This window comes from Pinus tabuliformis, chromosome X (genome assembly GCF_031772625.1).
Source record: "Pinus tabuliformis cultivar Carrire ecotype Pingquan chromosome X, CPIR1, whole genome shotgun sequence".
In the NCBI taxonomy this organism is placed as follows: Eukaryota; Viridiplantae; Streptophyta; class Pinopsida; order Pinales; family Pinaceae; genus Pinus; species Pinus tabuliformis.
In genome coordinates, this window is record NC_142308.1 from 603,827,171 (window position 1) to 603,854,093 (window position 26,923).

Genomic DNA, 26,923 nt, shown 5'->3' on the forward strand with positions numbered 1-26,923 from the left:
TCTGTCAAAAGGCCCTGATTGCAAGCTCACTTTTGTGGTTCCAGACAATTTTGATACATGCATGATGCAACACAACTAGGGCTTCGATGTTGATAAGCTTTCATTATATAGCTTGTTCTATGCATGCACACCTTTTAGGGACCCCAAGTAATGTAAACTAGATGGGATTTGATTAGAGAGGGTGGCTATGCCATTGACCTGCACTGACTGGTGCCCAGATGGGTCAAAATAAAATGAATCCTGTTCTGTTAACATTGCTCTATCTAATCTCTATAGAATTTGTTCTAGACCCTTGCATTTTTTTTTTCAATGAAAATGTTGCAAAATCCCCCCTCTTGCCAAGGATATCTAGATGTAGGGCAGTTCAACCACTAGCCACAATCGTGGCTGGTAACCTTGAGGCAGTTGATGACATTTGAACTCGTGATCTAAGGCCTCCTTGTAAACAACATTCCTTGGGTAAATGGTTCAATCATTAGAGCTGACCCTTGTGGCTACCCTTGCAAAAATTATTTCATGGAAGCCAAAGATTAAAGAATTCATGGTGCCTGAAGTGATTAGAGTCATAAATCCCTAGCTTGGCCTTGAAGGCCATCCGGGTTTACTTTTCACCTATGTTGCAGGAAACGTGGTATAGAGGCCCGTTTCCGTATGGAAACGGGTACGAAGCGCGGAAACGCATTTGGTACGGCCGTGAAACGCGTTTCCGGCCGTACTGCCACGTTTCCCGAAACGGAAACGTGGCCAGTACGGCTGGAAACGCGTTTCAGGGCCGTACGACCCACGTTTCCTCATTAACTTGTGTGTTTTTTAATTTACTTTTAGTGTATGTTAGTAACTTCTTGTTACTTCTAGATGCGTGTTTAAAGTTATAAAAGTGAATTTTTGCCGTAGTGTTGATATGTAGTTCATCAGGAAGTTTGAGGGATATGCAGTTCATGGTAATGTTAAATTCTTAAAGTAAAATTGATATTCTCTTTTATTTTTCATTTTCATCCTTTTACTTAAATTTTTAACATTACCATGAAATGACTCAAGATGTTTGAGAGTGGTTTCGCCCTCATTGGATTTCATATGGAGAAAGTAGAATTTTAGATCTCACTCAAAATCTAGCAGACTTATTTGTTTTTCAGGATTTCAGGATTGGAGGGATTGCAATGTTTCCATTGGATTTTATCATGTACTAGGGTATGGAACTTGTATTTAATCAAGAGAACCAAGCCCTTTATGCAGGGGAAACTCCCAATAATCAAGATCATGTAGGGTACTAGGGTATGAAACGTGTATTTAATCAAGAGCACTAAGGTCGTTCAACTATGTAGGAGGAGACTCCCAATACAACAATGGTCCTTCTAAAGAATGGGATGTGGATGCAGAAAATCCTGATTTAGATCTCTCTCTTGCAGCCTTATAGTCTTTATTGTACTTGCAACCTCATATATTAATATAAATAAAGGCTGATTTTGAGATTTGGATATATAATAAAGGTTGCTTTTGGATATTCCGATATTTTTATTTTCATTATGTGATCATTCATGAGTAAATGTGATGTAAATTAAATCTTAATGTTTAAGTGTAATAAATTAGAATGTATCATTTATGCTTTATGATTGCACATAATTTTCAATATATATATATTCGCGTTTCCCCATTTCCAAAATTTGGGGAGGTTGCGTTTCGTATCGCTTCCCGTTTCGGAAACTCGTACCCGTTTCCACGTTTCGTGCAACTTAGCTTTTAACCATACAACACCTTGACATAAGAGTTCTTTATCTTCTTGATTCTCAACCGTATTAAAATCTACATGGACTAACCTAGTGGCATTTGGAAGCTCATAAACATCCAACAACAAAACTAAGTTCTATCACCTGCATCACTGAAGCTAGCAGGCAAGGGGTGGATCTTCAATTTAAGCATTCTAGGGAATATATGAAATATTATTGGAATATTAAATATATGGTGATTGTTAGGTAAGGTTGATATTCATGACACATAACAGGGATTTTTCATTTGATGGAATCTCTTTGCTTTTGATATCTGTGGATATTAATATAATTTTTCACTTTGTTATTTCTTGAGAAGGACCTATTGAATTATCAAGGGAGTGAATATCCCTTTGAATTTTCTTTCTGTTGAATATTAGCTCTACTTCAGGTGGCACAGTGTTACTTTTTTGTCCTGGTTTTGAGCAGCAGCTTATATCTTACATTGTATAAAATTTTCTTGTTTTTCTTGAATAATCCTGAAATGATAAATCTTACTGGATTAAAAAAGAATTGTATTACCCATTAACTCTATTGGATTAAGATAACCATTATGTTTTCTAAAATGCTTTACTATAAATGTTACTTCTGCATTAACAGTGTAATTTAATAAAGAATCAATGGGCCAAGGGCTTGTGGGTCCCCAACAGTTCTAAAACACAAAATCCAATTAGCTTCAAGCGTGTCAGCAGCAGTCCACACTCCATATGTAAAAGCCTTTGAATTCAACAATGTGGGGAATCCCTGTGCAAATATTGCATGTAGATAAAGTTTTAGAGTTTATTACTTCAAATTTCAAATTTCTACTGAAGTGATTGCATTTTAGGGTGGCACATTTTTTATAAGGATGTCTTCTTTGCTTTTGCATTTCACACACTTCTCTTAATTCTACGGAAATTTTTGTTTTAGTTCTCTTATTTCTACTCATGACTGGTTCTGCAGAGATATAAAAGGTGGAAATATTCTTGTGGATACCTCTGGCAGGGTGAAGCTCGCAGACTTTGGAATGGCCAAGCATGTAAGTTAATTTCAATATATTTTAACCATTGCAATACTTGCTTTGTTTTGAGACCAGAATAATTGGGACCATATGCCAACTTGTATGTAGCTTTCTTGCATGGTTAAGTTAACACTGACAAGATGTTTGTTAGAAGCATTAGTGTTCCATCTAGCATAGCCAAATATTTAAAGGAAGCATTCCCATTGTGAAAATTTTAGAGAAGTTGCTCCTAATTATGTAAATAAAACTTTAGCTGGCTTCCAGACTCTCTTGAAGCATATTGAGGAAATTCACCTTAGCCCAAGTCCAAGCTTTGGGCATTCTTTTGGTATCCTCTGTCCAAAATAATATTTGATAAAGCTCTTAAACTTCTACCATCAATTTGCTTTGGGCTACCATTGAAATGCATGCCAAATTGGGATCTTGTGAAAATTAAGATGGGGCATCGTAAATGAAAGATATCTTCCTTGGGCTGTGTTATCTCTCATTTTGCATGAGCCCTACATGAGTGAATTTTTTAACTATTGTTATTTTTATTATGAAGGCAGGTACTACAGGTTGATGGATCTTTGGATGGCCTAGGGAACTTTATGGTTGATAATTGATGATGCAATGGATGCCCTAAATAATTGTCCATTATGGGGAAAAAACATTGCACTTTGTTACCTCCCAGGTTCCCAGATGGTGCAAAAGTCCCCTAAGCACGAGTTGTCAAACCCCAAGGGCAATTTAGGGAAACTACCCACTGTCACTTCAGTGGTCTTGCATTTCTCTCTTTAGGCTAGAAGAGTACTAGTTGGGAGGGGAATCCGTAGGTCGAACCAATCTTATATTGTTGTGGAGGTTAAAAGGTAGGTAGCCTAGTTTGTTAATCTGATTTAGGGTTTGAATTAGGAATTTTAATTCTCAGATTTGTATCAGATTTCCATTAGCCTATTCTAGATTTTCTAATCAACAATAAATGCAGACTAAACTCAGCATATCACTTTTGAGGTTTTAACAAAAAAATCAAATAATTGCTTTTAAACAATAAGTTGATTTTGATAATCTGTTTTCATGATTTTACCTGATGTAATTTCAGATTTGAATCAAACTTTTCAAATGCCATTTTAGAAAGTCCCTGGATTAGAAAGTTGATTAGAAAGTCCCATTAGGTCCATGTATCTGATGAAATGGTATCTGATCTCAATGTGTTTCGACGTGTAATAAAACACTGTATTCTTCGAGAGTTCATGTAACTTTGATTGTCATAATGAATCACCGTAGGCTATAGCTCTTGATCAATCAATCTTATATAGAAAATTAGAAAGGTAAAAAATTCTTCTCACAACAATGTCACAAGGACAATAGAAGTAGGCGGATAGCCAGGGAAAAACCCCTATCTAAGGGAAAACCCAGTCAACAATTCTTCCTTCAATAGTTTCTTGAGATAATCCAAGACTCTAGACCCAGGCAGAGACTTCCTCCACACCAAGTCAACCCTCAATCCTTCTAGCAGATGAAAACCCTTCCAAAGCAACTTCAACTTAGCAACATCAACAACAACTTCGACCTAGTAGTAGCTTAGACCCAGTAGCAGTAGCAACAACAGCTTCGACCAGACTTGGAGATCTTTGATATCCCTTGATACACCTCAGAACTGAGTGAGAGTTGTCCCAAAATTCCGATCTTGAGGTCTTCTATTTCTTTCTAGAAACTCACACTTCTTTCCAGCTCCTTTTCTAGCCCTCTCTCAACTTCGCACTTTTCCAGCTTCCAGCGTTAGAAATCAAACTATGTGTGAGGGAGTGAGGTGCTCCAAATGAATTCGAACTGCCTTGTATTTATAGCCTTCCAGGGAGGTCGAATTACTTATCTGGAGGCCGACTTGGTGTGGAGAAATCTAAATTTATTTTTGACTCAAAAATAATTCTTTTTACATGATTCGAAAGCCCAAGAAGGGTCTCTTTTAATGTACAATGACTCTAATGACTCAAAATAAATCCTAGAAGTCCTCAATGGACACTTTGACCTACAACATGATGACCCAAGCATGAAACCCATGCTTTAATAAGTCATATTGATAATAATAAAAATATTTTCTTCATTCTTTTGATAAGTACATCTCAAATACATTTATGAAGATTGCACCTAGTTACATATTTCAACAGTAAGCAACTTGGGAAACCAAATTGCTTGGCAACTAGCCAAACTAGTTGCCATATACTCAGCTTTTGCTGAACTAAGTGCCACTGAAGTGTGCTTCTTACTGAACCAGGAAATTATTGTAGACCCTGTTGACCTTGCCGCTTACACCTACCTACAAGTTAGTGAGAAAAGCCTTGAACCCCACAAGGTGTAGTTGGTGGCAGGGAACTTAGAGAAGGGGCTATCACACTAATCCCGACTCTCTCCGTTTGAACTATCTCCTAGGCTAGCTAAGGGGGGTGGTTCCTAATGAAAAATTAAGTTAAAATATGTGAGTTTCTAGGAGAATATTATAGTGAAAATGGATTACTTTTAAGGATTTATGAACAAATATGATGTGAGCAACTTGAAATAACAATGCCGATCATTAACATGAGAAAACCACAAAACTAGTGCCTTATAAGAAAGTTGCTCAACAATTTAAAGATATATTTGCTCGAAGTAAAATGCAATGCTCTCAAAAGAGAAAACAAAGTAACCTTGAAATGTAAACAAAAGATTGTTAGCACAAGATATTGCAAGATACAAAAATGCTTTTGAGATCATCAAATTTATGAATCAAAACATGTGAAACATATTTTGCCAAAACCCAACAATTAGTAGCTAACTTGGAAATGTAAAAAGGAAATGCTAAACCAAGACATCAATATGAAATTAGACTTGAAGCATGAAAATAAAACACTTGTTTGAAAGGATTACAATACTTGCTTTTGGAATAGACTTTGCATATGAAAACTCAAACTATCAAAAGACAAGTAAAGCAAATGTAATGGAAAATGCTCTTGGTTAATTTTATTAATTACCTCTACAACAAGATTGCAATTTAACCCTTCGATCCTCAGGTCTCACCCTTGCCCAAGGATATGGATCTCAGAGTGATGAGTCAATAGAGAAGTAGAGGGTCCCTAAGATGTTTACTTCAACCAATTTATGTTGGAGGTAAAATTTTAATGAGGTTTGAGACTTTTCTATACTAAAATGCCTAGATGAAGTGCCAATTGTTTTAATTCCCCAATTAAAAAAATGCTACATGCAAATGCCTCAAAGACAAATAAAATAGTTGCAAAACTTGAGAGACTAGAATGTAAATGAGCTCATATGTGTCTGCACCATAAAATGGAAAATAAATAAGTAAAATGGAATAAATTGCTTTAAACTACAATTGTTTCAAATAAATGATAATGCTCCAATAGTTTCCATGACATATAGCATAAATTGACCAAGTAGTGAAATATATACTTGAGGAAACTATGAAACAATTAAAACTTGCCAAAGTATGAAGTGTTAACACATAAGATAAGATTTGCTCAAGTTTACAATTTGTAAGCTTATTCATGTGAGAATTTAAATACAAGATTAGTAAAAATTGCGTGTGGAGGGAATTGTGTTGATTTTAAGCATGCACAAAATGCAATTAAATGTTAAAAAACTAAGAAAAACTAGAAGCAAAATTAGTCCACCCACGAAAATCTTTCCTCTAAGTGAGGAAGGGGGATGCTATGGGAAAAAATCCCAGGCTCCTTCAAACAATTTTTTTATAGCTTTTATTAGCGCTTAAAGTGGGTAAAAATGCCTCTAAGAAGGCTGCCCACAATATGAGAGAGATCTTTACAAAGATAAGAATATAACAAAGCTAGACTCTCTCCCAAAACATATAACAACAAGCTTGAAGATGGAAAAACTCTCCAAAAGAGATTCACAAGGCTCAAAAGGCCCATGACCTAGATGAGTTTGCAAATCTTCCTCAGATGCTTATGACCTCCCTAGAAATCAGTCCTTGAATAGCGTGAGGGAATCCTGCATACACACGAGTGAGTAGTTTCCCAATACTTTTCCTCAAGCTCCTTATTGTCCAATGCTCAAGCCTATGGGCTGCAAAAAAAACAAAACTGATTGTCAGTGGGAAACTAGGAAAAAGAAACCAAAACTAAACTACATTTTAATATACAAATACTAGCTCAAGTAATAGGAGTGGGTTTCCATACTTGCCTAGCTTTGTAAATGAATCTTGAATAGGATATATAACTTTGAAAGAACTAGAATCAAAGAAGTATTTTAAATTTAAATGTATGATCAATTAGCTATAGAGTAAGAAAACTCTCTTTTGCTCTTCGTTCAATGGAAGACTTGAAGCGAAAAAATAGCTGAGTCTTGGATCATTGTGACTCTGGGAGTGAGTTGATCTAATTGAGATTTCTCCCACTTCCAGATGGATTCCTGCACACAATACAAGAGATCTTTCCTATACACTTGAACAAGTATTAGTTTGCAAAAGATTAGAGCAATATAATGAATAAGATAGACCAAACATTCCTCCTAAAATGAATTGGCAAGTTTATCGCCGAAATACTACTCTAAATCAATGATATGTGCAAAACAACTTGCACACATCATGTTGAAATTTCTAATTATTATCCGTTAGAAATTTTATTTGTATTTTTTCTGGTTTATTTCTCCTACTTGTTAATTACGAACAAGTTATTTAAACATATAAACATCGAAATAAACATAATACAGTCTCAACCATCTACAGATCAACAACTGAAAGAAAACAAACACACAAGTGACACCGTTATTTTTGGACAACTCGTCCCCGGAAAAACCCAATGTGGGAAAACCAGTGCAACAATTATGAGGGTTTATTATTATGCAATATATCCTTGAGTACAACTGGGTGCCAAACTGGCTCACCTGACAGAGAAAAATAACTAGCAGTAATACCTCTCTATTCGGAAGCAGGTATTCAGAAAACTTGCCCCACAAAACCCTCTCCAGCAACACTAAAGCACTGTGTCAACCCTCCTGGCCTCTATGTCAGCCCTCTGAGGCACTGCGCAACCTCTGGGACCCTCTGCGTCACTCCTGCTACCCTCTGCGTGGATGACACAGGCCCTCTGGCCTCTGCGCTATCTCTGTTGGGCTCTGCGTGGCCTGCTCTGGCTTCTGCGTCTGCCTCTCTGCCTTTGCGCTAGTCTCTCGACACTATCTCTGCCTCTTCGTCCAGTACTCACTGCCTCTCGCTGCTGATCGTTGATTCGACTTTGCTTAGCAACCTCGCTCTAGTAAATCGAATCACTGATCACTTTGGTGTATTCTCCAACTGACCCTCAAGCCTCCTCTTATACTTTTCCTGTTGGTCCTTCAACGACCGAGATTATATCTCTAATCAACAACTAAGATTAGATTTGGCTTGATCCATGTCTTTTGGAACTTTCTAACCCAGTTTTATATCAATACCCATTAATATTTTATTTTTCTTAAGTTTAGATTTAGGAACTCCATTAAAAATATTAATTATTTTAATATCTTCCAAACCAGTTAGAATCTGCCCAAACCATTTTTGGGTCTTGGAGGTCTCATGTGCTTTAGGAATTCCATTAAAAATATTAATTATTTTAATATCTTCCAAACAGTTAGAATCTGCCCAAACCATTTCTGGGTCTTGGAGATCTCATGTGCTTTAGCCTCTCCACCAATTTTCATGGCTAGAGCAATGTTTTAAAACTCCGACTCTGATTCCGACTCGGCCGAGGGTCAACTCCGACTTCGACTTTGACTCGGTATCGACTCGGCCGACTCGATTTCAATGACTCGGCCGTTGTAAAAAAAACATTAAATATTTATTTTTTTATAAAAAAAATAATTTTAAAGATTTTCATTCATGTTTCCAAACACATAGCATTAGAATATAGAGAGAAGACAACATATGATCAAAGTAGGCTCATGAATATATCCATTATATCAAAATAGCACCTAGTGCATTGTCCAATACATACATGATATAGAGATCAAAACAAAAACACATAACCAAGGAGGATAGAATTGGCCTCTACAACAAAAGTAAACTGTGACCAGTACTACTGGCTACTGCTAGAGGAGCCAACATCATTTGGCTCAACCTCTAAATCAGAGTCAGACAGGGAAGCCCATGGCTCCTCCTCATCATCATCTCCAACTACAACTGTAGAAGTGGTAGCACTAGCAGGCTGTGTAGCAGCTGCAAGCTGAGATAGATTAGATATGCGCTTCTGTTGTCACTGAGCAGAGGAAGCACCTGCAACTGGAGGACTTGGGGCTAGCCCTGAGGCTGGTACAAGTGGATCTGCATTCAACTGAACATTGTGTTCGAGTGATGCCTCCACCTATAAATCCAAATCAAGGTCCTCATCAGAATCAAACTCTGCTGGATGACTCTCCACTACCCAATCTGATGTTGGATCAATGTATTCCAACACAATGGGATCTAAATCAGGTCTTTTGTTCAGCAATTGGTTGCGTTTGAGCCGGAGGTTGTATTGGATATAGACTAGATCATTTAACAATTTTTGATCCAAACGGTTTCTCTTCTTCGCGTGAATCCTCTCAAAGACAGACCAATTGTGCTCGCACCCAGTAGCATTGCAAGTTTGACTCAAAATACGAATTGCAAACTTCAGCAATTCAGGACAATGGCTACCAAAAGCCTCCCACCATTGTGCTGCAAAAATATATACAAGTGTAATGAGTTAGCTCAACAAAATTACAAATTATATCCAACTTTCAAATTATAAACAATTTAACAAAATAAGTATTAAGAATTTGAAAATTGAAATTTTTGTTTACCTGGCTCATCTGCTTCCCTTGCAATCTTTGCTAGGTTCTTCGCAAAGGTACCTGTGGCTTTGCTGAAGGTTGTGACCTGTCGGTGTATCTCCAGCTGATCACACTCCAATTGGGATCAATGCAGTCAATCAATCCATCTCTAACCTACTCCCTCAAAGCTCTTACCGCCAGACCTTATAATGATACCGTGGGCTCAAAAAATACCCAGCTACATGTATAGGGCGATGGAGTTGATTGTTCCATCTTTCATTAATGATTGCCCAAATGGGCCCATACTTAGCCACTTTATCCTTCTATGCCCTCTTTCTTTGCCCCTTTTCTTGATCCATAGCCTCATAAATGAAGCCCATAGCCAATCTTTCCCCATCCACCAACCGCAACACCTTAACCAGTGGCTCAGCAAGCTTCACAATCTCTGCTGCCTTTCTCCAAAATATTTCTTCATTAACTTTCTTTTTCAATTCTTTGCTATCCTGTTTGTGAGACCACTGGCTTTGATTCCATTCATCACTGGAAAATATTTTTTACAAGTTTCTATGTTGTGAAAGCATAGATTGCAATGTCAAAAAATGTGTAGAAAATCTAGTGATGGCAGGCCTAGTAATATCCCTGCCCCCTGTGTGTCTCCTCATAAGGCTCAAAATCCATGAATGATTGTAGATAAATTTTGTTATGCTTTTGGCATGATCTACATTATTTTTGACTTAATCTAATTTGCCCATATCCTCAAGCATGAGGTCTATGCAATGTGCAGCACATGGGGTCCAAAATATGGTTTTGTGTTTTTCCTCTAACAATTTACCAGTAAGAACATAGTTAGAGGCATTATCTGTGATGACTTGAACAACATTAGCCACCTCCACCTCCTCAACAACCTCATCCAATCACTGAAAGAACAATTGTCCATCTTTCACCCTATCAAATGCATCAACTGATTTTAGAAACACGGTTCCCTGTGGGCAGAAGATAAGAAAGTTTATGATGGTACAGTTCCTTTGATCAGTCCATCCATCTGACATGATGTTACATCTTGTTCTTGGCCATGAGTCCTTGAAATCTTTCAAATACTCATTAATGGAGGCAATTTCTTTTCGCAAACGATACCCCCTTATCTCATGCATAGTAGGGCCTTTGAAGCGTTTTCCAGCAGCATGTATGGCATCAAACATAGGCTTATAATATGGTGAACGGGAAGCATTGAAGGTGATATCAGCATCATACCACCATCTAGCTATGTAATCACAAGTAGTCTCCCTCAATTCTTTCTTCCAATGGTCATTTAAAGTGGGCTGCAAAGTTCTACTAGCTTGAGGACCATGTGCATCTAATGGAGAGGAGGGTGTGATAGTGAAATGACTTTTGATATTCATATCACCCTTTTTTTCCTTTTTACCTTTACCCTTTTCTTGAATAGACTCCAAAGAGGGAGGAACATATCGGAAGGGGTTGGATGCATCAGTACAAGGGATAGAAGAAGAACCCTCAAAATAAAAATGGGGGTTGGTAGCCATCATTTGTTGTATACTCCTCTTCCTCCCAATTTCAGCGTCTAATTCTTTTTGCCTAGCCTTTTCTTCTTTAAACTTCGCAAAATTATTTAGCAATTCCTTCCTAATCTCCCCAATTTCTGGTGATTCACATGGAGTAATTTGACCTTTAATCTCTGTCAAGTGTTGTTTCAGCCTATTAATGCCCCCAAGACCGTCCTTAATTTTTCTATGGCAAAATTTGCAATGCATTTGACTATCAACCATTTCAACATATGCCCAAGCAACATCTTTCACTCTAGGTGCCATTTTTTCACTTGGAAATCAAAGGAAAAAAAATCTGAAAATGAAAACAGAAAAAATAACATTGCTTCAATGTTCATTTCTTTCACAAAAAACACTCTTTTCAATTTCCAGATTTGCACAAAAAAATAAATAAGCAAAAACAGATTTTTAGAAGTGAAAAAAAATACCTCTAGGCACAAACTGCCTCCTCAAAGTTGCTCCAACAAACCAACTCCTCAATGCTGCTCCAATGGCTGCCCAAGAAGCTCCTCACTCCTGCTACAATGCTTGCCCAAGACTCCTCACTGCTGCTCCAAAAACAAACTCCACAACTCTTCACAAACTCTCACTCAAATGCAATGAGATGGCTGTGAGGAAATGAGAGGGGTTGGGTGGGTTTTATAGGGTTTAGGAGAGGGGAATGGACCCCAAAGAACCCAAAGGCAGATTACAGTGGGCTTTGGGGTCCCCAAAAATCAATTTAAAAAAAAATGCCGCTGAAATGAGTTGACTGGCCACTCTTACCAAGCCGGATGAGTTGGCTCGGACTCGGCCGAGCTGGGCGGGTTGTTACCGAGCTGGCCGAGTTGGTAGCCAACTTGGCCGGCTTGGTAACAACCCGGCCGACCGGTCCGGTTCAATCGCCGTTTCGACCCGGCCACCATCTGACCCGGTTTGACTTGGCCGTTTTGGAGTTGATTCGGTCGGGTCTTAAAATAGAGGGCTAGAGCACATCCGATGCTACCCCAAATCAACACATCAATCCACGCAAGATGGCATGTATAAACTAATATTAATTCAATATGCAAAAAAAATTAAACACAATAGCAATAGCATGAAAGGATATCACGTCATAATGTCAAGAGAGCATCAACCAGATAGCCCCAAAGTCTTGATTATATTAAGAAAGTATGCAAGTACAAAATGACAGAGTTTCCTCAAGCCCAATAGCTCATAACATGATACAATATGAGAGCACATAGCCTCATTATATGGAGAGTTGGGTGCAAATCCCATTGTAGAATGCATGTGAGAACTGAACTTGGAGCAAATCCCAAGAAAGAGCAAGTTGAGTTCCAATCGGAGATGACAGAGACACCAAGGCAAATCGAATTCCTCATTGGCATCCAAGGAAAATCGAATTCTCTATATGGCAAAGTAAACATATCCATGAGTGAACCATAAACAATGAGATAACTCCAATAAAACCAAATCAAACTCGAACCAAGTGCCACCACTTCAGATGATGATCCCAAAGATGCTTTGCGCAGATTCCTAGGAACTGTGTGATTTCCTCAAGTGAAACTCGCAATCCTCCATGTGAAGTGCTAAGTGTAGAAGCAACTCGAGCTAATAGTGAGAAAAGGCCCCACGAAACCCTCAGTTTAAATATTCCATAGAATATTCCTTTAGTACATGAGTTCCTCTAATAAATTTGATTTTCCACATGTGCTACAACTACTTTATCTCTGGGAAATTTGATTTTGCCAAATAATGGTGTATTTATGATGCAGTGTGCTCAGTCATCTTCCACATCTTTGTTGAATCAACTCTTTGACTTAGGATAATTTCCAAGTCATTCCATGCCATTCTATCACATGGAATAATTTATTTCTCTCTATTTTATTTAATTCTAGCCTAATTAAATGCCACAATTTCCACTAAACTTAGGAAATGTGGGTTTTGATGGTCCAAAACACATTATTAACCCCTCAAAGTGTGTTATAGTAGAAAGTTGAAGGTGAGAAGTGTAATTCTTATTACTCATACCCCATACAACTTCTCTAGGCTACACTTATTACAATTTAAATACAATTTTATTTGCAATTTTTGAACTACGAGAAATTAAAAAATTAAAAAAATGACTACCTAGACATAACCAAATTCCACAAAATTTTTTGTTTGGTCTAGTATGGTAATATACATTGACTCTAAACACAAAGATGTGTTAGGGGCTTAGCCTTCAAACTTTTACCCCGACTTTGGGGTAAAAAGTTAGTGAAAAAAGCCAGAAAATTATCCTCCTCTCAAAAAGAAAGGACAATTAGCCAGATAAAAAAAACACTCCAAGGTGTACTCGTTTGCTGATCGATTTCCAACATCCTAGGCCTGTTATTGACTCAAAGTTGATCATTACTAGTATCACTTATTACAATTCCCCGCAGGGTGTGGAATCTGGGTACAAGAAAGATGATTAGAAAATAGAAGCAGAGTTAAAAAACTCTTTTGAATGATGATATCTGATGTTACAAGTGTCCTCTGGATCATCCTTGGGCATGAAGTCTTTCATATAATCATTAGGTGCCACTCCAGTGGTCAACATTTGGCTCCATATGGGGATGCATGCTAGATACAAAGTGATAGTGTGCAAGATCTGGAATATGCATCTACCGACAAAAGACATATATCAGCAGTATCCATTCAAAATATGGTCAAATGAAATAAAATACATAAATGAAGAAATGGAAATTTATTTGAAGAGCATAAATGACAATTTATTCAAAAACTAATTAAACAAAAATGACAAGGGATAAGGTTAAAAATATGATACAAAAAGATGGCCCGTGGCATCAAATATTTTCTTTGTAGAACAATTTGAGCAGTTGGCCGTTCACAGGTAGTAATTCGAGTGGTTCTCCATCCAAAGTGCTCAAATGGTAGGAATTCTGTCTAGCTGATTCCTTGATAATGTATGGTCCAAGCCACAAACTATCAAACTTACCATGATTACATGGCATTTCATTCTTGCGATCCCATAGCAAAACCATATCATTGTTAGAAAACAGTCTATTCCTAGATGATTTGTCAAAATTTATTTTTACCTTAGATTGATTTTTACAACAATGCTCAAAGGCTCTTCTTCTGGTTTCATCCATTTCTACAATTTGGTCAATCCTACATTGCACAACATCTTTATCAGATGTAAAACTTTGTAGCAATTGGTAAGCTGGTAGCCTCAAATTCACAGGAAGGGTAACATCCAAGCCATAAACTAACTCAAAGGGACTCCTCCCAGTAGAACTCTTCTTTGTAATCCTATCAGCCCACAAAGCATATTTAATTTTACTATCCCATGACTGTTTGTTATCCCCTACTATCTTCTTGATTATGGTTATCAAATTCTTATTACTAGACTCTGCTAAGCCATTACCCTGAGGATAGTAGTTTGATGAATGGGATAAAACAATGCCATACTTAAATCAAAATGATGAGAATTCAGTGGAGCTAAGAGCCTTGGCATTGTCGGTAGTAATCTTGGCAGGGACACCAAAACGAGTGATAATCTTATCTTCAAGAAAATCCATCACTACTTTGTCGGTGGCGTGTTTTGTAGGGATGGCCTTCACCCATTTAGTAAAATAATCAGTGGCGGTTATAATCCATGAGTAGCCATTACTTGAATTTTCATTAAATTTCCCTATAAAATCTAGCCCCCAATGTTGAAAGGGAGCCTCCACGATGCTAAAAAGGCAAATAAGCTAACTTCTGCTTCCCAATGAATAGTTGACAAGATTGGCAACCTCTAACATACTTGTGCACATCAACAAAAATAGAAGGCAAAAAATAACCAACTCTCAAGATTTTGTGGGTAGTAGTCTTAGCAGCATAATGCCCTCCACAAAATCTTGAATGAAACTTAGATAGAAACTTTCTGGCTTCAACTTCATCAACACACCTAAGTATTACCCCCTCCGGATTTCTCCAACCCAGACCATCGTTCACAATGCAATACTTAGTTTCTCTAATCCTTAATGCTCTTCTCTTATGGCCAACTAAATGGTTAGGACATGACAAATTTTGCAAGTACTGAATAATGTCTTTATACGATTCAAGTTGACTCATTCTTTGAAGTTCTGATGAAGCTAATTCCAAATCATTTTGACAAATCATTCCTATTGCTTTCTCATTCCCTTCGATCGAGATTTTGGCCAATCTCTGGCCCTTCAAAAGCTTGGTAGGTCTAATATCCAAATCATACTCTTGAATCTTCGAGACCCACCTAGCTCGTGCTCCTAAGCAATCAACTTGGACTAAAATATCCTTTACAACAGAGTTGGGAACAAATGCAATTATCTTAGAATACCCCACATAAAATCTGAATTACTTAAGAGACTTGACTAAAGCATAATCTTGCTTTTCCATGGTGCTATACTTCAACTCAGACCCCTGAAGGGACCTACTCATAAAAGCAATAAGCTGCTCATGCCCTTCATTATTCTTTTGAAGAAACACCCCACCAATAGTATTTTCGGATGCAAAAGAGAAAATAAAAAACTCCTTTGAATAATCAGGGCTTACTAGAATAGGTGCTTTGACAATAGAATCCTTTATTTTTTGAAACCCTTTTCTACCCTCATTTCCCCAAACAAACTTAACATCTTTCTTTAAGAGAGTTTGGATGGGCTTAGTAATCTCCACATAATTTGGAATGAACCTTCTAAGAAAATTATCTTTCCTATGAAGGATTGAAGGGTTTTAATATTATGAGGCAAAATAATCTTTTGAATAGCCTCAATTCTTTCAGGGTCAATCTTGATCCCGTCCTTTGAAAGGATGTGACCAAACAACTTCCCTTCAGTCACTCCAAAAATAGATTTAGCAGGATTTAAGGATATTCCATACTCTCTACACCTATCAAAATTTTTCCTTCTATATGGGAGATTCTATGTTTAGAAAAAATAGTTAAATCATCTTGACAGATCTCAATAAATTTTCCAATTAGACCGTTAAAGGCATAGTCCATAGCCCTTTTAAAAGTTGCTCCAACGTTCGTTAATCCAAAAGGCATCCTGAAATATTCAAAAGTACCCGATGGTGTGGTGAATGTTGTCTTATGTCTATCCTCCTTCTTCACCAAGACTTGGTTGTATCCTGAAAATCCATCTAACAAAGACATCATTCCAGATCCCGTTACCCTTTGCAATAATGTTACCATATTAGGTAAAGGGTAATTATCTTTTTTACAAGCTAAATTAAGATTCGAAAATCTACACATAGCTTGATTGATCCATTCTTCTTCCTTACAATAACCAAGTTTAAAAACCATGTGGAATGCCTAGTGTGAGCAGTAATACCAGCTTGAAGCATCTTTTGCAATTCTTTTTGCACCAAGGGAGCTAACTTAGGATTGATTTGCCCAAGTTTCTGCCTAAAGGGTTTGGCATTTTCATCCTTAAGAGGGATAGTATATTCCATAACATCTTCCCTATAACCTTTCAACTCGTCATATGAAAAGCCAAAACATATCTATATTCATGAAGTAAATTTATGAAATTCTTCCTTTCTTGCTCATTGGTACCCTTGCCTATTTTAATAATCTTTGGATCATGAGGGGTACCCATATTCACTTCAACGAATTCCCCTAGGTCAATTTTCTTATCATATTTTCTCTTTGAAGCATCATGTCTATCAAACATTTGCTCCAAAGCTACACGTTCCCTAGGAGTGGGATTTGTCACCACATTACACTCCTCATAATCACAACCTTCCTCTTTGTAGCCAACCTTAAATTCAGAAAATTCCTCCATGTTATATAAAAAACGAACCACTTGGCTTTCATCAATAAAGATTTGCCAATGCTGAAGATAATCTCCATCTTAACTTTATCATTCATCAAGTTCTCTCCAAGCTGTAATGTAGATGCAACAACAACCAACTCATCAACTTGTTTATTTCCTTCCCTAGGAATTGCTTGAAGATCTAATGCATCAAAATATTCCATAGTGTCCCAAACAACATTTCAATACTTCTTTAATCCTATCATTCTTGCATGTAAATTGATTCTTGGTTTGAAGAATGACTAGATCAGAATCCCCCTTGATACTAAGCAACTTTATCCTCAAGTCTTTTGCCAACTCAAGACCCAACAATAGGGCCTCATACTCTGCTACATTGTTGGTTGCATCAAATTCCAATCTATGGGCAAACTTGAATATGTGACCAAGAGAGAAGGTACGGACAATTCCAACACCCGTACCATACCTAGAATGGGCACCATCAAAATTCATGTGCCAAACTCCATCCTTCTTACAATCCACCTCCTTCTCCAAAGGAGGAAAAGGATTAGCCAGGATAGCATATTTTCCCAAGTTATCAAATTCATACATAATTTCATTATGAGGCTCCTTGGGATTTTCTACATGAAACTCTCTCTCCAACTCCCTATCGATCTAACCATGATGCCCTCACTATTAGGGATGGTAGCATTACTTAAGTCCATTTGCAAACTACCCCAATATCAGCGCCCCACTTTCTAGACAATAACATCCCCCAAGCATAAGGCACATCAATCACCACAATATCCATGGTGATCATAATGTCAGGATGTACAACCAAGTGGACTTGAAGATCTTTTATCAAGCCACAAACTTCAATGATCTTTGAATCCATTGCACAAATGTTGTGGTAGGGTCTAGAAATCCTCAAATTTGACTGATTCATGACTTTCTTAGTCATGACACAAGATGATGCCCCAAAGTCAAACATACAATTGTCTACAAGCATTCCATTGACCAACATAGTGATGAAAAAAGGTTGGTGGTCTTTGTTATCTCTACACATATCACTATGCAGAGTGATAGGGGTATCCTCATATCTATCCTTAGAAAAATTGAACATTTCTTTTCCATTGGGAGCATCAATGGCTTTCAACAATTTATATCTTTGGGAGGGAATCTTCATGATTTCAGTGACAGGAACTAAAATCTTAGCATTATTAATCCATCCTCCCAAGTCAATATTCAACTTCGATGTGGGTGGAGTGAAAGTTTTATTATGATTTCTTTCTTTATTCTTTCCCCTTTCTTTATCCTTGGCTATCTCTAAAATCTGAGTTGATGAAGGCTTTTCTCCATATAACTCAGTGATCCTATCCAAATCTTCAAAATTATTCACACTATAGGAGGATGGAGACTTTTTATTTACCTTCTGACTACTCTCCATAACTCCCATCCAATTTTCCAAGGACAAATGATGCTCTTTTCCAACTACATTGATTTGCTCACTTGTTCCCACCATATCTCCTTCTAGGATCCTTCTTGCATAAGGACAAGTGAGTTCATCATGTATGTCATCATAAGGTCTACAATAAGGCATGGAATCATCAACTAAGTTTGTAGACTCAAGTGGATTAGGTGGCCTATGGTCATTGAGAGGTCCTTTCTTTTGCCATCCATCATTTCCTCTATTTGGGAATCTCCTACCTTGATTTCTTTCCATGGCCACTAATCGATTTTAGATATCATTCATTTGACTAGTGTGATTTACTTCCATACTCTTGATGAGTTGGTTTAACTCCTTAATAGGATCATTTGTAGTCACTTCTTTTGCCTTGCCTTTGGAATCATTTGATTTCGATGGCCCTCTAGTGAAACCAGGAAGTTCAGACTTTCTTGATTGCTTTCTAGCCTTTTCCATTTTTAAGGTTTCAGTTTGAGCTACACTTAAATTCATAGGCTCCTTCCTCAACTCATAAGCAGTATCAACACCAAAAGCATCCAGATATGAGCATAAAATAAATTCATCAGGGGGTTTAACAGTAGCAGACATGCTTTTTACTAATCCATCGAATATCTTGTTAAACTCCTCCATGGTTTCATTCTCATTTTTCTTCATATTGCTAATGGCGTTGATCAAATGCCTATTTTCCTTCTTCTCTCCAAACTTGTCTAAAAATGCAGTTAGAATGGCTTGTTAAGAGTTATATGAGTTAGCAGGTTGCTCAGTGAGCCAATCAAAAGCATCCTCTTCTAAAGATAAAACAAAAAGTTCGATCTTCACATCCTCATAATTAGCAGTGTTACACCATTTAAAGATACAAAAATTAAATTTTTTCACATGTGATGTAGCACTAATGGCATTGCTACCTTAAAAGGAACGCAACTTTTCAATAGCCTTGTCAGGGATATTGTGAGGATAGCCATTTATGTTTGTAATGTCCCTTCCTCAATTATTTTGGAAAATGATTTATTTCTACATTTTGGGGTCCAATTTTGGGGTCCAATTTATTTAGAGACAAGTTAATTTTATATTTTTTTGTTTTGTTAATGATATGTGGGGAGCACCCACATAAGAAATACGCACTCCCTAAGCCAGTGATTCAAAATGCATGAGAGGGAAGAAAGTCTCCACGAAAGTTGTAAAGGGAAGGCAACACACTTCATTTGGCATCCTTGGCTTATCGAATTTGATTTTGTTGCTCAAGCTGTTTAGCAAGAGTTTTCCAAGCGGAGAACTCACCCTTTCTTTGGGGGCCTTCGAGTGCCACCCTAGAGAGGTTCACCCATTATCATCTAGAGGAGATTTAGAGAGATTTCCAGGATTTGTATTTAGTTGGGCCCAGTAGTGCGTATTTCTCGAGGACACAGTAGTGGATCTAGTGTGGCCATTGTAACATTCTTCCAGAGGGCTATTGCCAGGAGAAATTAGGAGAAGAAGACTTAATAGATTTGTTGGCTATTGGGTGAGTTTGAGGGCTGGAAGTGGCAGCGATATTTAGGAATGATTTTGCAGACTCTTTGGCCAGCGTAGAAGAGAGAAACTGGGCATATGTGGGAGATCGAGCCATTGGGGCTATTGCTTGCCAGGAGAAACAAGGGAAGTATTGGTGGAGTTGATTGCTACATTTCAGGAGTGTCTGGGGAGGATTTTGCTGGTGTATTGGCAGGCAGTGTGCTTTAGCAGATTTGGAGGGCGTAGGGCCTTTTGGGGGTCGATATTGTAAGGTCAAAACCAGGCCAAACCATTTCTAAGTTTTTCTAGGTTTTTGACAATGACCCCAGAGATAAATTTGCATAATTTTCTGAGCACTGGAGGTGGGGTTTTCAGCTGTATCTTTGCAGCAGACAATGTAGAATTGTTGGGGAATGTGCAGTGCTTATTTGGGGGTCGATTTTGGAAGGTCAAAATCAGGCCAAACCATTTCTGGTTTTTTTTTGGGTTTTTGACAAGGACCTCAGAAATAAATTTGCAGAATTTTTTGAGCACCAGAGGTGGGGTTTTCAGCCATATCTTTGCAGCAGATAATGCATATTTGCTGGGGTAATGCAGAGCAACAGTTGGACAGTTTCTGGGTTATCATTGCTTCACCTGGGAATTGCTCTGCTTGCCAAAAAAGGCAAGCCCAGACGTATACCTTACATATACTTGTACTCTTGCACCAGTTATAATAAATTGTCTCGGTTGCTTCCATATTTCTGATTGTTCTGGGTGTTTACTAAATTGTTTTAATTATTTTTGTGGTGTAAATTTGCTATTTGCTTGCATATCACTGTTTTTCCTATTTTGGAACATTATAGTGGTATCAGAGCCATAATCTTGGCTCAGCCTGTGGGAAACCCTTCATTCTATGACAAGACCAAAATAAAAAGCTAAGAAATCATCGGATCCAAAGAAAGATTAGAATCAAACAACATGGCAGTAACCTTCAATGAGGTGATTAGGGTGCAACAAATGATGATTGATGTGGGGGAAAGGTTGATTCATTCTGCGATTGGGAATCAAGACCATTCTCAATTATACAACAAATCCACTATGCCCAAAATTATGGGTAATGCATCAAGATGGCAAGACATGATTGCAATTGATGTGGAGTTATTGGAAGCAAATTGGAGGGCATACCAATCTTTAGGTCATTACATTAAGGCGTCCCTTTCTTTTTGAGAGTTCTGTGAACTAAGAGGCATGCACAAACTAATGGAGATTTAGTGGAATTATTCTGGGATGATGGAGAGGGTTAAGGAAGAAGATGAGAGAGTAGTTCAAGGGGCCATGGTTGGCAAGGAGATAGTTGAGCATACACTCGTCGATGAGATGTCATCCATTGTTGAGGTATCCTGGGTTGTGATCGAGTTCTCAGATGATAGTAGTGCACCACAGGTTGATGAGGTCTTGGGAGGCATCCTCATTGTTGATGAGGAGCCAATAGGTACAGAGTTGTCGGACGACAGTCACCTACAGCTGATTGGTGAGCATGTCTTACATGTTGGGTTGTCTATGGAGGAGCAGCGGGAGGCTCGTGTAGAGGCCATGATGTATGAGGATATGCAACCATCCTTTGGGCTACCCATTGATGAGGGGCAGCATAGAGACCACACATTGGGATTTCAGCACAGTTCGCTTAAGAGGCACACTAATGGGATCTACATCGTTGTTAGCCCACCCTTATGCATTGGGTTGAGGGAGGTAGAGTTGTCTAGACATACCAGAGTGGATGACCAGGTTAGCAGCACTATTGGGTTACCTTTGCCCTTTGGAGAGAGGGAGACAAATCTACCTAGTCAGATCTCATGTGTTGATCTGGATAGTGGGATGAGACGATCGGAGTTGCACAAGGTGCAACATTCGTATGTCGGGGTTGTTTTATGTGCGGGAGTTCGTGCATTTGATCCCTCTCTTGGGTTTGGATGGCGGGAAATTTTGAGTTTGTACCCGGTGAAGTGGACTGGACTCATGGAGATGGTCATAGTTTGGAGTAAGGCTCAGTAGGAGCTCTTAGACACCGAGGGCACTAGAGGCCTAGGTTAGCACTGGGATCTAGGTGGATCTCCCTTTTTGATATCAGACATGCGGGATGGCTATGGCATTGATGAGGTAGTCGACCTAGTGACTAAGCACATACATTCCCTAGGGGAATTTCAGTGGGCATTAGCAGACAGGTAGTTTGTGAACATGCTCCATGGATTGTATTGGCATGTTGGTTGCGCATGGGGTCGCAAGATGATTAACATTCTCTCGCAGGAGCTGGTTGGAAGAGGTGGCATGGGTAGGCCACCAAACTAGATATTGTATAGAGATGATGTTCTCCCATTGAGGTTTAGGACACAGGGGTCACAGAGGATCGACACAACAGACATACCCCCTCTAGCAGGAGTGGAGTTAGGGTACTCAGGTCTACCAGGATGGACGAGGGGACATGGCGCGTGTCATGGTGGGGTCACTAGCAAAGTGGCAGACACTTTGGTGTGAAAAATCAGTTACTGCAACAACTGATGTTAATTCTTCTAATTGTTAATTCGATTAAACAATCTACTTGCTCTGTGCTACGACAAATATCGAATTAAATACACTGCAACCTACACAAATAAAAATCGTGGAAACTAAATACAACACATGAGAGAAATAATCATCACACACATCTACACAGTTATTTTTGGACAAATGTCCCTAGAAAAACCTAGTGTGGGAAAACCGGTGCAACAACTGAGGGTTTGTATTATTAAGTAGTAGTAATCTGAGTACAAATCTATGGATGCTTTAGAACTAGCAATCCATGCAGAGAAAATAACTGACAAACGTCTAGTGAGAAAATTCTCACTTCCACCGGTGATCCGACACTGACCTTAGCTCGAGATGAGCTGCCCCTTACTGCCTCTGCGTCGCCTTTGCGTCAGCCTACGCAGTCCTACTTTAGCCTGCTGGGACCAATGTCTCTCTCTCCTGCATCTCATCAACTGTTGCTCTGGGAAATCGATCTTTTGGCTCTCCGTGCTCCCACTCCAGCTCCTGCCTCTGAAACTCGACTTCTCCTCAACAAGTACGGATCTCCCTCTGAAGCTCTGTGCTGCCTCTCTGCACTGCGTTAGCCTCTCTGCATTGCGTCAACCTCTTTGTGGAGTACGATGTCTCTCTGCTATGCACTCCTCGGATCAGGAAAACTTCCTCCAGTCTACTATCCCTGCCTCTCTCTCACTGCAAGAAATCAATTCAAATCTCTCTCTGGAAACTGCTACGCTTCTCTCTTGAGAAACTCGATCTTTGATCTCTTACTCGATGTGATTTCGAAATGCCTGTCAAGCCTCCTCTTATAATCCTTTAGTTGAGAACCAACGACCCAGATTAGATTCTAATCAATGGCTCAGATTATTTTGGTTTGATCCTCGTCTTCTTCTAGAAGTTTCACCCACAATTTAATTAATACCCTCTAATTATTTTAATTTCCTAAGTTTAGACGTAGGCACCCATTAAATATAATTAATTATTTTAATAGAACTGTCTCCGGGTGGAATTTCCCAAAATGATTTCTGGGTATTATGGAATACATGTGTCCAAGCCTCCCTGCAAATTTGAGGCTTAGAGCACATTCGATGCTACGAGAAATAAACATTTGGCACATGCGGGATACCATATGTTATAGGGTGGTATGATAGTAGGTAGTGGTACACAAGACTGCACATAGTCACGTCGTAGCGTCCAGTGCTATATAGAGGGATGTGGCTTGTGTTATATAGAGGGAGACTTATGGACATGGACAATAGGTGTACCATTGGACTCAACTCACCTAAGATCGATGAGGATATTGTTGAGCCTCTGGGGACATAATGTCTAATGGAGGCATGGCCTCGAGGGGGTTATCAACAGATCCAAGGCAGAGAGAGGGTCGTCTGTAGGATTACTCTTGAGAATTCCAATAGACTCTTAATAATACTCTTTGGGACATACCCACCCATCATCCTTTAGTGTTGCTTACAGTCGCAGAGGGTTTGGTTGTTGCCCTTTGACACTCTCCATTCAGGTAGTAGGGTATGGGAGCCTCACCCTAAGCAGTTGGATGAGACATTGCGTGTCATGGGCCGAGAGGAGACTCTCTAGTTGAGACACTTATTGGTGCAGGAGTTGATGGTTACAGGATTAGGGATGGTATGGTTGATTGTCGAGGTAGCATATGTTCCACCCCTAGGCTCACACTTGGGGAGGTGACCGAGAGGGAGTTACATGGTTCTTTTTCAACTGGACAACTCGAGGCGTTAGGTCAGCATGAGGAGGACGATAGTCCTTGTTGGCAGGATGATGCCTAGGCTTTTGGTAGTACCCGGGCACATCATCAGGAGCTGGGATAGCAGATCTCGCTGTGTGATTTGGCAGGCACAAAGCAGCTGGATATTCGTGACACAGGTTCTTGATGTTTGGTGCCTACCTATTGGATACCTATAGGAGTCAGAGACGGGGCACAAAGGGATCCCAATAACTGGCAACATATCACAACGACAGGCAGAGAGGATTGGGGGTTGTGAACCTCCAGTATGGTTATGGGATCCATGGAACCAATGGATTGGTGGGATACTGCACTCCTTAGTGAGCATGGTCGTGATAACAGGGAGACTGATTCGTTCACATGCGGACACACGGGGGATCACTGAAGCCCTCACCATATGACGAGGCAAATTGTTGCTTAGGATTGGGGCTAGCCATGGAGTGATAGGCGTCTCTTTGGCAAGATTGGCCTAGCCTCGATCATCGCATAGATTATGGCCGAGAGTTATGGGAGAGGAGGCTCTGGTACGAGCATGCTAGGTAGTCAGTCATGACTAGAGTGTCACGATGTTAGCAGGATAGGTTCTTCCTGCCACGAGCAGGGGGTTTTGGCGTAACAGGGATGAGTAGTTCAGCTACCCATAGAGGTGAGCTGGTTTCTACAGGGGAGGGTCATCCAGATCTTCCATTTGGTTTTAGTGATTCGTTGATGGTGTGGGGAACTTCACCGATGTGGCAGGGTGATTGACAAGAGGAGATCAGGGGAGGCCCAGGTAGACGAGGGTTCAATTCCACTAGGATTGGATTCCAACTTCAGGAGTTTACTCTTCTAGTGCATGAGATGGACTACTCAGTATGGAAATTTCATGGGGAGTTGGGCAGAGTCCTACATTATCATGATGCTCTACTTATTGCTAGTATTCAGAGGGCTTCTGGTACTTGTATCTGGTTGGATAGCGAACAGAGAAAGGTGTGCTTCACATTGTTTAGGATGGTTTGGGATCCTGGTATCGAGGGATTCCTTCATGTCAGGACAGTTCTGAGATTGGGGATGACTCAATGGTACATTTGGGACCCTGGTATTATTGGTGGTTACAATGGTGATCAACAGTCAGAGAGGGAACTTATTTAGGCATTGCTTGAGGACAAACAATTTTTGGCGGGGAGGACTGTAATGTCCCTTCCTAAATTATTTTGGAACAAGATTTATTTGTGCATTTTGGGGGCCAATTTTGGTGATGACAGGGCCCATTTGATTTTTGATAGAAGACTTAGGAGTTAGAGGCATGTTAATTTTATATTATTTTGTTTGGTTTTGTTAATGATATGTGTGGACCACCCACATAAGAAATACACACTCCCTAAGCCAATGATTCGTAATGCATGAGAGGGAAGAAAAGGCGGGAAGAAAGGCTCCACGAAAGTTATAAAAGAAAGGCAACATACTTCATTTGGCATCCTTGGCTTATCGAATTTGATTCTGTTGGTCGAGCTGTTTAGTCGGGTTGATGTTTAACAAGAGTTTTCCAAGCAGAGAACTCACCATTTCTTCGGGGGACTTCGAGTGCCACCCTAGAGAGGTTCACCCATTATCATCTAGAGGAGATTTGTAGAGAGATTTCCAGCATTTGTATTCAGTTCGCCCTAACAATGCGTATTTCTGGAGGACGCAGTAGTGGATCTAGTGTGGCCATTGCAACATTTTTTCGCAGGGCTATTATCGGGAAAAATTAGGAGAAGTAGACTTAATAGATTTGTCGGCTATTGGGTGAGTTTGAGGGCTGGAAGTGGCAGCAATATTTAGGAATGATTTTGTAGACTCTTTGGCCAGAGTAGAAGAGAGAAACTGGGCATATGTGGGAGATAGAGTTTCAGCCATTGGGGCTATTGCTTGCCAGGAGAAATAAGGGAAGTATTTGTGGAGTTGATTAATACATTTCAGGAGTTTTTGGAGAGGATTTTGTTGGTGTATTGGCAGCCAATGTGCTTCAGCAGATTTGGAGGGCTTAGGGCCTTTTGGGGGTCAATATTGGAAGGTCAAAACTAGGCCAAACTATTTCTGGGTTTTTCTGGGTTTTTGACAATGACCCCAGATATAAATTTGTAGAATTTGCTGAGAACCGGAGGTGGGGTTTTCAGCCACATCTTTGCAGCAGACAGTGCATAATTGTTGGGGACTGCACAGTGCCTTTTTGGGGTTAGATTTTAGAAGGTCAAAGCTAGGCCAAACCATTTCTGGGTTTTTCTGGGTTTTTGACAAGGACCTTAGAGATAAATTTGTAGAATTTTCTAAGAACTAGAGGTGGGGTTTTCAGCCATATCTTTGTAGCAGACAATGCATATTTGCTGGGGTAGCGCAGAGCAACAGTTGGACAGTTTCTGGGTTATCATTGCTTCACCTGGGCATTGCTCCGCTTGCCAAAAAAGGAAAGCCCATGTGTATTCCTTCCATATATTTGTACTCTTGCACTAGTTATAATAAATTGGCTCGGTTGCTTCCATATTTCTGATTGTTTTGGGTGTTTACTAAGTTGTTTTAAAATTTTCTGTGGTGTAAATTTTCTATTTGCTTGCATATCATTGTTTTTCCTATTCTGGAACATTACAATGTTAGTGAAGTCACAAGGAGCAAAAAGATCATTCATGATGCTAGGCTCTACTTGCTCTTGAAAAAACAATTGAATATCAGAAATAACCTCTTGCCCAAGACTAGCAAGAGCTCTACTATGAGAAAGTCTATTTAACCTCTCTCCAAAAACACTTTCAGGATTAGGAGAGGGGCTAACTAAACCACTTGAATTTCTCCTAGTAGAGACTCTTGCAAAATTTGGATCGAGTGGAGTCGCCAC

The 26,923-nt window shown here is 39.2% G+C and overlaps 1 protein-coding gene across 4 annotated transcripts in view; it reads left to right on the plus strand.

The window, feature by feature from the left end:
- LOC149141481 (mitogen-activated protein kinase kinase kinase YODA-like) overlaps positions 1–26,923 on the plus strand; it is a 193,663-nt gene that overhangs the window by 67,017 nt on the left and 99,723 nt on the right. For all 4 annotated transcript variants that reach the window (XR_016264566.1, XR_016264565.1, XR_016264564.1 and 1 more), the window contains exon 5: positions 2,706–2,781. Coding sequence is in view for 1 of the 4 variants with exons in the window: in XM_089448703.1 (XP_089304829.1) it covers positions 2,706–2,781 (76 nt within the window). In the remaining 3 variants the exon portion in view is untranslated. The remainder of the gene's footprint in view (positions 1–2,705; positions 2,782–26,923) is intronic.